We start from the raw sequence: 15,271 nt of genomic DNA on the forward strand, positions 1-15,271 counted from the left end.
ATGTAAATATTGTTGTTGGATCCTAGCCCTAATTTTTCTTATTGGGTGATAATTAGGGATTCAAATTCTAATCTATCTTTGTCCTTTTTATTTGTAGATGTCGAACGCGAACAACGCTACTGCTAGTTCGTTCACATTGATGAGCCTTTGCCAAAAGGTGACTTTTGATGGGACGAACTTTAGCGAATGGATAAGATACATTCGCACGATTGCTCGCTACAAAGGACAAAGAGTATGTCCTCGATGAGAAGCTCGAGAAGATCAACCCAGAAATCGCTACTACGGCTGAAATGACTACTTTCGAGACTCATGAACGTGATGCGACGAAGGTTCATTGCATCATGATAGCCACAATGAACGCCGAATTCCAAAAGTCCTACGAGGACATGTATCCGTATGAAATTCACCAAGACTTGTTGGAGAGATACCACCAAAACGCGAGGCAGGAGCGTTACGAGATTTTCACTAACATGATTTCCGCCAAAACGGGTCATGGAGAATCTCTAACCGTGCACCTGCAAAAGATGCAAAGGTATGTCGATCGTCTTCGCAAGTTGAATGTTGACTTTGGGGAAGACTTGGCGATCGACATGGTGCTTCACTCTTTGCCTCCGTGTTACAATCAATTTTGGATGACCTACCACATGAACAAAGAAGAGGTCACCCTAAGTAAGCTCCAAGGTCTCCTTAGGGTTGCTGAAAGCAACCTCAAGGACAAGTCTATTGCACCCACTTCCAATCCACCCGCTGCTCCTGTTTTGGCCATTGGGTAAGGAAGAGGCAAGAAGAGGAAGGCTCTGTCTAAGAGCCACCGCAAGGGAAAGTCCCGAGATGGTTCCTCTTCTAGTGGGACCAAAGTTGATCCCGCTAAGCCTAACCCTAACCCAAAAGAGGCAGAGTGCCATCATTGCCATAAAATAGGGCATTGGAAGAGAAGCTGCCCAGACTACCTGCAAGCCATAAGGGAAGGAAAGATCAAGCCGTCTTTCGCAGGTATATACACAATTAAATCTAACGATTCATCTCATGCTATTTCTTGGGTCCTTGATACCGGTTGTGGTTACCACATTTGTTCTGAATTGCAGGGACTAAGAATAAATAGGGATGTGGAGCATGGAAGAATAAATCTAATCATGGGGAACAGAAGATCGTCGCCTATGACCAAGATTGGAGTGTATTCTTTAGTGCTTAGGAATGGTTTATGTTTAGATTTGAACAATTGTTGTTATTCGCCACAAATGGTAAGAAACATCATTTCATTTCATGGTTTGTTTAGACAAGGTTTTAGATTTTCTTTTAATAATGAGAATGGTTCTATTCTTGCTTATCTAAATGGTGTCTTATATTTTGAAGCAATACCATGTAATGGAATTTATGAAACTGTTATGATTGTAGATAACTTAGGAAATGATGTTTTATGCATGGATTCTTCCAATGGTATGGATAGAGCATCCTTGTGACATTGTCGTCTTGGACATGTCAACAAGAAGCGCATAGCCCAACTCCAAAAGGATGGAGTGTTGGAGTCATTCGACCTTAGGGAAGATGACACATGCGAGTCTTGTTTGCTTGGAAAGATGACTAAGTCACCCTTCACTAGTACGTGTGAAAGGGGCGAGGGTCTATTGGACCTCATACATACCGATGTATGTGGACCGTTTAGATCAACCACAAAGGATGGGAACCGCTTCTATGTGACTTTTACCGATGACTATAGTAGATATGGGTATATCTACTTAATCAAGAAAAAGTCAGAAACGTTTGAAAAGTTCAAAGAGTTCAAGAATGAAGTGGAGAATCAATTGGGCAGGAAAATCAAGATGCTTCGATCCGATCGAGGAGGAGAGTACCTAAGTCTTGAATTCCACGACTATCTCAAGGAGTGTGGAATAGTTTCACAATTGACGCCACCTAGGACACCGCAGTTGAATGGTGTGGCAGAAAGGCGTAATTGAACCTTGTTAGACATGGTTCGCTCTATGATGAGTCGTGCTTCACTACCTATCTCATTTTGGGGGTATGCCTTAGAGACTGCCGCCCACATCCTTAACCGAGTCCCTACTAAGAAGGTTGCCAAAACACCTCACAAGATGTGGACAGAGAAAGCTCCCTCGTTAGCACATATCAAGGTTTGGGGTTGCGAGGCTTTCTTAAGATGAGATACTCACGACAAGCTCGAACCTCGTAGTGAGCGATGTATTTTCATCGGCTACCCGCAGAAATCCTTTGGATATCTCTTCTATAGACCGAAGGACAATGTTGTCTTTGTTGCGAGGAGAGGAGTTTTCCGAGAGCGAGAACTCATAAGCCAAGGAGACAATGGGAGGCAAATCGAGCTTGAAGAGATTCAAGAGTCGATAGATGAAGGAACCTCTATCGCTGGCACTCAACCCGAGGAGGAAACTTCGGTTGAACCGATTGACGAGTCATTACCTCTTAGACGTTCCGAAAGAGTTAGAGTTCAACCCCAGTTTTATGGTTTTCATATTACTACCGAAGGGGATACGTATATTAGTGATGGTACACTAATAAATTTAGATGAACCTACTAGCTATAAGGAAGCCATGGCAGGCCCAGAGTCTGCAAAATGGAAAGAGGCAATGGACAGCGAGATCCAGTCCATGTATGACAACCAAGTTTGGAATTTAGTTTATAAAGTGCCCGGACGTAAGACCGTTGGGTGCAAATGGATCTTCAAGAAGAAGACCGACGTGGATGGAAACGTACACACATATAAGGCGCGATTGGTTGCAAAGGGCTTTACTCAAACTCCCGGAGTTGACTATGATGAGACCTTCTCACCAGTTGCGAAGATAAAGTCTATTAGAGTGATGCTAGCTATTGCCACATTTCATGATTATGAGATTTGGCAAATGGATGTCAAAACCGCTTTCCTTAATGGGAAGTTGGCTGAGGATGTTTACATGGCTCAGCCAGAGGGTTTTGTCAATCCAAAGCATCCAAATAGAGTGTGTAAGCTTGAGAAGTCCATTTATGGACTTAAGCAAGCGTCTCGCAGATGGAATCTTTGCTTCGATGAAAAAGTCAAAGAGTTTGGATTTGTATGAAGCGAAGATGAATCATGTGTATATGTCAAAGCCAGTGGGAGTATAGTAAGCTTCCTCGTTCTGTATGTCGATGACATACTACTCATAGGAAACGACGTCCCGACTCTGCAGGAGGTTAAGTCCTGGCTCGGGAAGTGCTTCGCTGTGAAGGACCTCAGAGAGGCTTCCTATATTTTGGGAACAAGGATAGTGAGAGAACGAAGTAAGAGACTAATAGGACTTAGTCAGAACACTTACTTAGATAAAGTACTAAAACGTTTTAGTATGGAAAACTCGAAGAAGGGAGAATTACCGATACAAAGCAATGCCAAGTTGAGTAAGACTCAAAGTCCGAGTACCGAAGCTGAGATAGCAGAAATGAGCCGAGTTCCATACGCTTCCTCAGTTGGCTCAATCATGTATGCTATGACTTGTACTCACCCTGATGTAGCCTTTGCTTTGAGCATGGTTAGTAGATATCAAGGGAACCCTGGCAGAGCCCATTGGATTGCGGTCAAGAATATCCTTAAGTACCTTAGGAGGACGAAGGAATGGTTCTTAGTCCTCGGAGGGAGTGATGACTTGAAGGTGCGAGGGTATAGTGACGCCAGCTTTCAGACCGACTGGGACAACTACCGTTCGCAGTCGGGCTGGGTCTTTACCCTAAATGGAGGAGCAGTAACTTGGAAAAGTTCCAAGCAAGAAACTGTAGCTGATTCAACGTGTGAATCAGAGTACATTGCAGCGAGCGAAGCGTCGAAGGAGGCAATATGGTTGAAGAACTTCATCGGTGATCTTGGAGTTGTACCTGCCATAAAGGAGCCCATGGAGATTTTCTGTGATAATGAAGGAGCGGTTGCCTTGACCAAGGAACCGAGGGATCATGGTAGATCTCGACATATCGACAGAAAATATCACTTTATTAGACATCGTGTAGAAGAAGGACAACTCGTGGTGAAGAGGATATCATCAGAAGATAACCCAACAGATCCGCTTACGAAGGGACTGAGTAGGGTTAAGCACTTGCAGCATGCTAGGAGTATTGGGCTGAAGGATGATATTAGTATAGATTAGATAGTAGTAGAAACGTGTAATAGATAAATGTAATTAACATTTGATGATTAAATAAAAGAGTATTATTTATGAGTAATGTTACTGTCTTATGTTAATTGTTTAACTATTGTTTCACTTTGCATGTTTTGACTTCCAGAATAATTGAGTTTATTAAGAATAATCGAATTATTCAAATTGTCCACAATCGTTCATATGTTGGAAGTAGATATGAATGAAGATTGTCATGAATTGGTGCGTAGATTATCTAAATGGTATTAGACATAGCAAAAGGTTGCTGCAACGTTCATGAGTGCTTATGAACTAGTTTTGAGCATTGGAACAAACCCGCGCTTGCTGGAATCACCTTATGGAATGTGATAAAAAGGGTGATCGCAAGACGATAATATCATATGGTCTTAAAACCAAGATATATGGTTTGTTATTTGTTAATTGGTTGTACATTGATAATGCGAAACCGCATCAGTAACTTGATGTTATAAAACACATTGTTGTGTATAGTTGATTAATGAATAAGTAAATGCATATAAGTCGAGGTTTATCTGTTACTTTTATCCTAAGAGGGTAAAAGCGATATCTCGGCTGCTCGATGATTTGATTTGACTTATGTGTTGGGCCCGGTCAGAACTGAATTGATGTGTTCGATTAAGTTCTATGTCAAATGAATCGGAGATCGAGAAACCAAATGCTAGACAAATTGGTTCCATAGAATTGTCAGCATGATATCTAAACAGAGGACTGTACGATCTCTTATCTAAAGGACAAGATTGATTAGATCAGAGTTTGACAACGTCTTTGAGAGCTACGATTGCTAATCGGATTATACTTGTGTATATAGTTACTAGACTTATCCAAGTGGGAGACTGTTTGAATAGTGTCTAAGGCTGCAACTATATTAGGCTAGTATTTGACCGGGTTGTGCATGGTCCTTTTGGGTTGCCTTCACCATAGCAACTTGACAGGATGATTTATTATGAGAGAAGAAATATTATTAATATATTATGAGAATAATATAAGGAATAATATTATTATTATTTGATTAATATAAGTCATAAATTAATTAAGAATTAATTTGGTGACTTAAAGAGATTAAATGAATAAAGGGGCATAAACTGTCAAATGTTTGATAGTTGTACTTTGGGCTATAAATCCCTTATGGATAAAGGGGGGCGGTTTAAGGACTATGGATAGGCCTTGAAATCGTCCAAAGGCTTATCAATTAGGGTATTGGATTGCTTAGGGCCTAAGTTATCCAATTAGGGTTTAAGGGTGAAACCCTAGGAGCCTCACTAGTATAAATAGACCCTAGGGGTCAAGGGAAATCGACACCTATGCTTTAGAAGAAACCCTGGCCGATTTTGATTCCCTCTCCTCTCTCTCAAATCATCCTCTTGCTAGTTGGTGTTTGTAATCCATTAAAGGAGTGACAATTGTGACTCTAAAGCTCCAAGGACAAGAAGATCAAGCAAGTGATTCAAGGTAAACCTCTAATTCTGATTTCTTATGTTATTATGCTCTATTAGTCATTAGAAGTCTTGGATTCAATGCATGTTTGATTAGAGAAACCTAGATCCAAGCATTAGGGTTTGCATGTGCACATAGGAATGTTCATATGGACAAAACCCATCAGGCAGGTACGTGGGGCGTACTGAGGTGTACGCTCGGCGTACTTGTCCGCGTTCTGATCGTGAAGGATTGCCAAGTACGCGGGGCGTACCCGGCCCAGAAGAGAAACCATGATTCCTTGAGCCTCCCTATTTAAGCAACCTTATGGCCCTTTTGTTGGCCACCTTTCCCAGAGCATTATCATTCCTAAACCCTAAATCTCGTTCATATAGCAATGGAGTGTCTAGGAGATCCTTGTAGTGTGTTCTTGGCCATTTGGAGCAAAGTGAAAGCCTTGGAAAAGGAAGAGTTAGAGCTCAAGGTTGTGGATCCGAGATTAGCAGTGAAAAAAGCTTCAAGCTTTACATCTTTTCTGTTCATACCTTGTAAGAGAAGTTTTAGGGTTTTTGTCCCCAAGTTGATAGCTTTATGAGTTAATGAGCTCTTAGAAGCCGAGATCTGTCCCATGCTAACCCATTTAGGGTTGTTATGTGATAAAAATCCAGTCTTGGTTGTCAAAAGTTGTTCATGCATGAGATATGGACCTCTAAAGGTTGGAAATGGGGTGGTTTGGGTGTTGGTGACTTCCACAACCATGCAAAGGCTTAAAGTCACCGACTTTATGGATTAAGTCGTATTATAGAAGTCAGGTCTGGAATTTGGACGCAAGTCTTAACTGATTAAGACCCAAAAATCAAAGAAGACTGAAACTGGGAGTTACACCGGGCGTAAACCCAGTATGCGGGGCGTAGGGGTCGCGTTCCCCCGTTTCTATGAGGTTGTCGAGTACGCCCAGCGTACATGTTTGGTACGCGCAGCGTAACCCGGAGAGGGTTGACTTTTGTTGACTTTTAGGGTTTGGTCAATATTTGGGTCGTTGAGCCATGGGAGGGGTATAATGGTCTTTTTCTCTTCTGAGAGTGCCAAGAGAGAGTTTAGTCTAGCCTTTGAGAGTGATATTGATTAGGGTGTTTATCCATGTGATTAGGCGGAGGCTAGACCAGATTTTACCGAGTTAGAGATTTACCGAGACACCCGAGGTGAGTCTTCTCACTATACTTTACATTGAGTAGGTAACCAGAGTTATGAGATAGAGTATCTTGTATGCTATCTATATGATGTGTTGCACTGCATTATTTCTATGTGACTTATGCCGTGTGTATATCAGAGTTAGGACCGGAAGGTCCACAGAGCTAGGACCGGAGGGTCCACAGAGTTAGGGCCCAAGGGCCCACAGAGCTATAACATCGAGTGGCTAATATGTGTTATATGTGGTATTTTGGGGAACTCACTAAGCATTTATGCTTACAATGTTTTGTGTTATGTGTTTCAGGTACTAGTGACGATTGTGGGAAGGCGTCAGCATGATTCGTACACACACACGGAGTTTTATATGTTCTTTTGATCTTGGGATATGTTTTATGAATTGAGATGTGATACATTGAGATTTTTATAATAAATATGAATGGGAAGGTGTTTTGAAAATGCGAAAAATTGTTTAAATTTTTATGGTGTTACAGAAACTTTATGAAGTATGCAGACTACCTCTGCAATCCTCTGTAGCAGAAGAGGTGGAACAAACGGCTGCAACCTATAATAAAAAGCATGTTTGTTTTTTTAACGTCTGCAGACTGCTACAGTAAACTGAAATTTAAATAAATTAATTTTATAAACTGAAAATAGTTCTCAACACTTAAATTTTAATAATTCTAGTTTTAAAACATTGAAAAAAAAAAATACTAAAATGAACATGTAAAATAACGAAAATTTAAAAGTTAAAAAAAAAAATTTTAAAAATATAAAAAAGCTAACAATTTTATTCTAGAAAAAAACTAATTTTAGAACACATAAAAAAAGAAAATAATAAAAAAATTAAGAAGTATTGCAAACGATGTCTACAAAATTTGTAAAAAATTACACATGTTAAAAAAAATGCAACGAAAACTAAAATTTTTATTAACAGAAACAGCAGCAACAAAAAAAAATTTAAAAATCAAAGTTTAAAAAAAACAAAAGTTAAAAAAAATAAGTTATACCAAAATTCTAAAAAAAACACTTGGAAAAAAATGAAAGTTGAAGAGGTTTGAAGAGGCAAGTTAAGTGCTGCGCCACGTAGCACACGCGCAAAAGTTTTGTAGTCTGAAGTCTTCCAAAAAACAAAGTGCTGCGAAAGGGAAAGTGTTGCACGTGTGCTGCGCCGCAACAAAAAGTGGTTTGAAGAAGTTTTTTTTTTAATGAAAACAAACACCACCTTAATATGTCGAAACTCTCGAGGACCTCTCCAAAGAGTAAGCAAGTCATGGACTGTTTGTGGCTTAAATATTTTAAAATTTTCTTTTTGATGTTTTGTTCATATATATATATATATATATATATATATATATATATATATATATATATATATATATATATATATATATATATATATATATATATTCAAAGATTTTTTTTTTAATTTCGAATTTATTCTAACCAAACAAATAGTTATTAAAATATTAAAAAAAAAACAGATTAAGACTTTTGAAAAAAGCCAATTTTTAATCAAATAATTATATGAGGTTAAATTAGATAGAAAAAAATAAATAAATATAAATTCAACTAAATAATCTAACGAGTTGGGTTACTTGAATCAAATTTTAAGTATTATAAATTTACTACAAATATATGTTTTGTATTATTTTTATATATTAATATCACGAAATTAGGGACTAGGGGTATCCCTACCCTATCTCATCCCTACTTTTTTATTTTAGGATACCATATCCCAGGTTGACTTCGAGATTCTCCGGTCAAATCGGATACAAGTTTCATGTCGTTTTTTACCATATCGCCGGATAGAGTCCAAAATCTTTTCAACCTGCACCATTGGTCCAAAATCAGATTCTTTTTTTTGTGGTTTTGGTCCCTATAAAAGTTAAAATGACATTTTTACCCTTTTAATTTTACTTTTGATTTTATTTACTCTTTTTTTTAACATTTAAAAAAAAGAAAAAGAAAAAGAAAAAGAAAGGGGCCCGCCCACACCACCTGTACCCTATTGAATTAGGTGTCTAAGCACATAACTATAATCAGTATGTACTTGAACCGATAACAACATGATTCTTTTGGGTTGCCTTCACCATAGCTATTTGATGTGATGAATTATGGAGAAAGAAGTTAATTATGATTTATTAATATATTATAAGAATAATATATTAATTGAGAAATCATATTATTTAATTAGTATTGATCATAAATTAATTTGGAATTAATTTGGTGTTCAAAAGAGGCTGATTAAATTATGGGGACTAATATCGCAATTATATGATAGTTGCAAAGTTGGGCTTGTGGATCCCTAAGAAGGGATGGACGAAATCTTATGTATAACCCACATAGATTTCGTCCATAAGAGGCCTTTTGGAAGGATCTACTGGATTGCTTAAGGCATAAGCAGAGAATTAGGGTTTCAGTCAAATGCCCTAATTGCACAACTATATAAAGACCCCATGACACATTGAAATCGTCCACTTACATTCAAGAGAATACCCTAGCCGATTTTAGGAGCCTCTCACCTCTTTCTCATAATCCTCCATTGCTACTTGGTGTGTGTGACTCACTAGAGGTGCAACAATTGAGGCACTAAACTCTTGAAGGTCAAGATCTACAAGATACAAGGAAAATGTATTTTTCTAATCTTGTTTCATGTTGAAAATCTTGAAAATTGTATGCTAGTTAGGGTTCATGCTTTGGATGATTAGTATTGCATGTATAACTTGAGAAAAACCTAGATCTAAAGCATTAAGGTTGCATGTACACCATATGAATGATGTAGTGCTCAAAACCCATCATACACACACACACACTCTCTCTCTCTCTCTCTCTCTTTCCCCCTCTTTCTCCCCTCTATCTCTTTCTCTCTCTCCCTCTCTCTCTCTCTCTCTCTCTCTCTCTCTCTCTCTTTCTCTCCCTCTCTCTATCCATCTTCCCCATTTATCCCGTTTTTTCTCCCTTGAATCCCCCATTTGCAACATGATACCCCATCAAACTCCTTCACTTCACCACTTTTTCACCTAATCACAAACCAAAACACCTTAAAACCAGAACCAACAAGAAAAGCCAAGATTCCAGCACCAACCCTTTTCGTTGTCCCCAAGGGATGTACACGCTACAGATGAGGGAGGAGCGAGTGGTGTTTTCCAATGAATAAATAACAGAGGCGATCGATCCAAAAGAATATGGATCAAATGGCGACTGATCAAAGCCTACAACTAATAGGTACACAGAGGCCAAAAACGAATATTATTTGTACTTTAGGACCTACATCTTGATCGGTTCCAATAGTTGAGAAGTTGTTGACAAAAAACCTAATTTTTTCTATTTTGGGTTTCTTGATTATGTTCACCAGAAGTGGGGCTTGCTTCAACTATGATCTCCGTCGAAGAAATCCCGTTTTTACTTGATTAGGTTTGGTGTTGCATCTTCAATTTGGGATTCCTAAGGAACCAATGCTCTTCAGTTGGTTGTTGGTGTTGGGGCAACCAACAACGGGAGAATGAAGGAGGGAATGGAGGCGGTAGAGACGGGAATGGGTTGGGGGATGAGAATCAATTTATTTACTTCTTCCCCATTTGTCTGATCCATCTCATAGTTTTTTTTGTTCTCCATATCTTAAAGAACGACTTCTACCATTTTATGGCGAGAATGTCTAGCTTCGAAAAGGTTACAAGTTGGTTTCTGGCATGAACGGTTTAGATGAACCCCCACCACTCCCTAATATTCTTGTGTAGTCATCGATTATATTAAATGTGTTGTAAGAGAGAGAGAGAGAGAGAGAGAGAGAGAGAGAGAGAGATTGAGAGAGGGGATGGTGGTTTTTTTTTGAGATGTAGTTGTTTTTTTAGTTGCAGGTATGTGTATCTACATGTGAAGTGTTTTTTGTGTTTTGATATTTGATCAGTTGATGTGAAGAACAAGATGGACAAATGTGAGTTATGCAGGTTAAAGTGCTTAACATATAGAAAGACGGAGACAATAATAATGGCAGTGAAAAAGTGAAGGGGAGAGCAAGTCAAAGAGAGAAAGAAAGTCAAAAAGAGAGGGAGGGGGTTACCGTGGGTAGAATATTTTTATGGTATTAATATAAAATTAAAAAATGGAAAAAAGAAATGAAAAGGGTAAAACAATATTTTCAAGTTCTCAAGGTATCAAAACCACGGAAAATTCTTGATTTTGGACGTTCCATGCAAGTTGAAAACTTTTTGGACTATATCCACACTTTTGTGAATACCATAGGGACAATTTTGTCATTAAAAAGAAGAAGATAAAGATAATATCATTTTTTTTTAAATATTCAAAAACTAGAATTTCTCAAGAATATCACCTCAATTTTTATAATTATTTTAATAAATAACTATTTTTCTTATACTTATTGTTCTACATTCAATTATCACATAATTTTCTTTGTAAAACTTTTTTATAATTTTCTTTCTAATCTTTATCTTTATCACGTAATATTTTAAAATTGCTTCTACAAAAATAAATGCTACGTTTCTAAACAGGGTATTTGAAATAAATTAAAGAGTAGCGTGTACGAGCTATGGTTGGGTGACCTAATCGTCCCATCGTCGATTTTGTTCTCCGATCGAAGTTTTCCTGTGATGAGCTGTAGTAATCTAGCAATTCTCACCGATGAAATGAAGGATTGACCAAAAGATTGGGTATATATGGCGGATAAGAGGAAGATCAAGACCGAAGCTAGCAGTAGCAGCAGTAACATCAATAATGGTAGAGGCGAAAGCGTCGTCGTCGACGTTGGTCGCCGGAGAAGCTCTTGCGGTTATTGCAAATCCGGCTCCAACACCAGTATTACTCACGGTTAGTTGGTTTATAGATTTTACTGATCGGTTGCGCGCATATGTCATGATAATGTTTATATGATTAGGTTTATGTGTATGATTTCATTTGAAATAGTGCCATCTGTGATCTTCGTGTTCCAGGGGACTTTGATACCTAATATTTTAGTTCTATCTAGTTAAAACTAGATTGTTCTTGTGCGATTGTTCAGGAACTTTTTCCCTCCGGGGAAGGGGTATAGAATGTGCAAAACGACTTAGAACAACAGCTAATTTAGCGCTGTATTGGGTATTCCATTCTTTGTCCATAGAGCTCAAGTTTGACTTTATCAATAAAACAAGATGCTTTCTACATTAAAGTTGATGTGGATTGTAAACTTTTCGGAAAAGATTGATAACGACATTAGAGTAGCATATCCGATGTAGATTTACAAGTTACCTACATCCAACATCCATGGGAGAATTGTAGGTTTGACATCGAAAATCTTACATTCCATAGCGTGATAGAGAGATTAAAGACTTTATCAAGTTACTTTTATCTATATTCCATACACTATCACCTAGTGCGCACCAAAAACAGATGATATATGTGATCTTAATGATTAATATAGTTGTAAAAAATATACCTACATCCCAAATAAATGAGTTTGTTGGTCAAAATTTAGAAAATTGGAAAGTCTTCAAGTTTCGACCTTCATTGTGCACCAGAAGCCAGCCCACCAAAATTGGTTATAAACGAGCATTCTTTTTTCTCCCTTTGATTCTATATGCAAGTAGAACATAAATAGACAGTTTTATGCACATTTTTCCCATGTAAATTTCATTTTCTTGATCTTGCAGGTTTATGGGCACACAGTTTGACTGTTCATGACTACCAAGGTTAGTTTGTATACCTTAATAACCATAAAATTTTTATGTCCTATAGCTAGTATTAAGTAATAACCACTGAAATGCCTACATAATGATAGTATTACTAAATCCTCTATGGATCACCTATACCCAAAATTCTGGATTCATACTCCAATTTTTTTTTTTGTTAGAATATTTATAACATCTTTTATTCTTTTGTTAGCTCTTCTTGACAGAGGTTGGAGGAGATCTGGCTGTTTCCTCTACAAGCCTGAGATGGAAAAGACATGTTGCCCCTCATACACAATTCGTTTGAAAGCAAGTGATTTTGTTCCTTCCAAAGAGCAAGTCCGTGTATCCAAACGAATGCAAAGGTGATCATACATTATAAAAATCAACTTTCTATTCCTTCTCTCTTTTTCAAACAAATTTATAATCTTACACCAACTTAATTTCAGGTTTCTAGAAGGTTCATTGACTGTTAAGAAACCAGACGAACAAAACGAGCCATCAAGTGATGCAATCCGCCTTTCAGATAGTGATGATCATGGTAAACCAGATAACAGCATCGAGAACTATTTATCCAACGAGATCGATTCCATAGTAGTCACATGCACCCAATGCGGGGAGTTCCCAAATGACATAAATGCCCCTAAAGCTTCCGTAAAACCCGTTGCACCATCGAAACGCAAGTTACAAGCCGAAGAAGCACATGACCTTTTGTACTCCAGCAACATTTCTTTTCAGATATCCGCTGCTTTAAAACGAGGCAACAAGACTATCCAAAAAGACAACCAAAGCATCGACCCGAACCCGAAACTGATCGCGGAAATGCTATCAGGGCATTTAAGTAATTTAACACCACCTCTCCATTTGTCTGTGAAAGCTTGCAACGGACATATAAACTTCTATTCCACCGAGATACAACCACCACACACGGAATCAATAACCGGAAAGCCTTCTTCGGTTTGTAAAGACTCTTCTTCCACCAGTGGCACCAAGGGTATTTCTGTAAATAAACAGAGTCTTGAGATCCGTTTAAAAAGATCCGGGTTTGACCCGGAAGAGTACGCGCTATACAGGAGATACCAAATTAAAGTGCATAACGACACACCGGATCACGTGACTGAAAGCTCTTACAAACGGTTTTTGGTGGACAGTCCTTTGATTTTTGTCCCCACAAATGGTGATGTCAGTGTTCCACCTTGTGGATTCGGTTCTTTTCATCAACAGTATTTGATTAATGGGAAGCTGATTGCAGTTGGTGTGATTGATATTCTTCCTAAATGTTTATCCAGTAAATATTTGTTTTGGGATCCGGATCTTGCCTCTTTGTCACTGGGTAAATACTCGGCATTACAAGAAATAAATTGGGTGAGAGAGAATGAAAAACATTGTTCTAGCTTGCAGTATTATTATCTTGGCTATTATATTCACTCTTGTAGCAAGATGAGATACAAAGCAGCTTATCGCCCATCTGAGCTTCTCTGTCCTCTTCGTTATCAGTAAGTTAGTTTAAAGATGATATAAAAAATAAAAATATATGAAGTTTTTTAATTTTTTTTTTGATAAACAGGTGGGTTTCTTTTGATATTGCAAAGAGGTTGCTTGATAGAAAGGCGTATGTTGTGTTGTCTGATTATGCTAACTTGCTAGATGAGGGAGATATGTCAGCTAATAATAATAATAATAAGAAGAATGTGGTGGAAGATCAAACTCAAAGAGGTGAAGAGGAAGAAGAAGATGAGCGATTTGGAGAAGGATCAAATGATGTTCGTATGGATGGGGATGAAGAAATGTCTGAAGTTGCTTTTGATGAGTCTGATGAGTCTGATGATGATGATGGAACAGGTAGTCTGACGCCTGTAGAAATGCAAAAAGATGTGAGTAATATTGTTATTGGTTTGAAGGGAATGCATCTGAAATACAAGGTACATATTTCTAAGCTCATACTCAAAATATTGTGATCCTTATGTTTGTTTTGAATTTTGAATTTTGAATTTTGAAATTTGAATTGAAGGACATACGACAAGCTTTTGGAGCGAATGAAAGAAATTATCTGGAAAATCAGTTGCATAAATACGCGACGGTTGTGGGTACGGATCTGTCTGAGAGAATGATTTATTCGCTTGGTTGATGCATATTCAGAAATCATCAGAAGCAAGTAAGGTTGAAATGCTTTTCAGAACAAGAGCTCCTACTTTCATATCATTTGTTAAAAAAAAAAAAAAGAAAATCACGTTTGTTGTTTCATCTTTTGTGGTTTCACTAGAATATAATCATATATCCTAACCACACTCAACTTACTACTCCGTTCTTGGATGCTTGGATTTTTATAAATTACTTTTTGGTGTACAAATTGTGATTCGCATAAAATAGGCTCTCAACCAATTTTCGTGGGGATAAAATCATAAGAAACCTCATCTTTACTACACTTTTTCCTTCCTCTTTAATCGAGTAATAAATAAAATTTTAGCATTCTATCTTGTATATTTCTTTTCCCTGGACCTTTTTTTTGGCATCAAACTAATCATTTATGTTAGAGATGTAAGTTAATAAGGTACCTAGTAAGAAAACAAAGAAATACACATCATATGAGTTATGGGTGCATGTAAAATCATCTTATAATTGTCTTTATTTATAATTGTGTTTAACTTTGAGGGTGTTTAGCTAAGAGCTTCTCCACTCACAAACATTAAAATAGTGATTTCATTCCAACCAACCTCTAAAATGTCGGTTTTTAGAAGCTTTAAAGTTTGGCCTTTATATTTGGGGTTAAAAAGAGCCAGTAACAAAATAATGTGACTTTTTAAGGTTGATTGAAGTAAAAGTGGTCTCTGAAATGGTGTTTTAGGTGTCCATTGTAGT

At 37.6% G+C, this 15,271-nt stretch overlaps 1 protein-coding gene across 1 annotated transcript; it reads left to right on the forward strand.

Moving 5' to 3' along the window:
• The first annotated feature begins 11,253 nt into the window (after positions 1-11,253).
• LOC145088594 (arginyl-tRNA--protein transferase 2-like) lies at positions 11,254-14,762 on the forward strand. Its single transcript, XM_079026965.1, has 6 exons — positions 11,254-11,576; positions 12,395-12,433; positions 12,627-12,777; positions 12,862-13,908; positions 13,980-14,334; positions 14,424-14,762. Exons 1-6 carry the CDS (start codon positions 11,426-11,428, stop codon positions 14,538-14,540), a joined length of 1,860 nt encoding a protein of 619 aa, XP_078883091.1. The 5' UTR covers positions 11,254-11,425; the 3' UTR covers positions 14,541-14,762.
• Positions 14,763-15,271: the final 509 nt, after the last annotated feature.

The sequence above is a fragment of the Lactuca serriola genome, chromosome 2 (assembly GCF_051521515.1).
Source record: "Lactuca serriola cultivar US96UC23 chromosome 2, Lser_US96UC23_V15, whole genome shotgun sequence".
Classification (NCBI taxonomy): domain Eukaryota; kingdom Viridiplantae; phylum Streptophyta; class Magnoliopsida; order Asterales; family Asteraceae; genus Lactuca; species Lactuca serriola.

Bases quoted from the DNA above. Each gene is read 5' to 3' on its own strand.
- LOC145088594 (XM_079026965.1), top strand. From the start codon at position 11,426: ATGGCGGATAAGAGGAAGATCAAGACCGAAGCTAGCAGTAGCAGCAGT. The intron at 11,577-12,394 runs GTTAGTTGGTTT...TTGATCTTGCAG, and splicing joins CAACACCAGTATTACTCACG to GTTTATGGGCACACAGTTTG. The intron at 13,909-13,979 runs GTAAGTTAGTTT...TTTGATAAACAG, and splicing joins CTCTGTCCTCTTCGTTATCA to GTGGGTTTCTTTTGATATTG.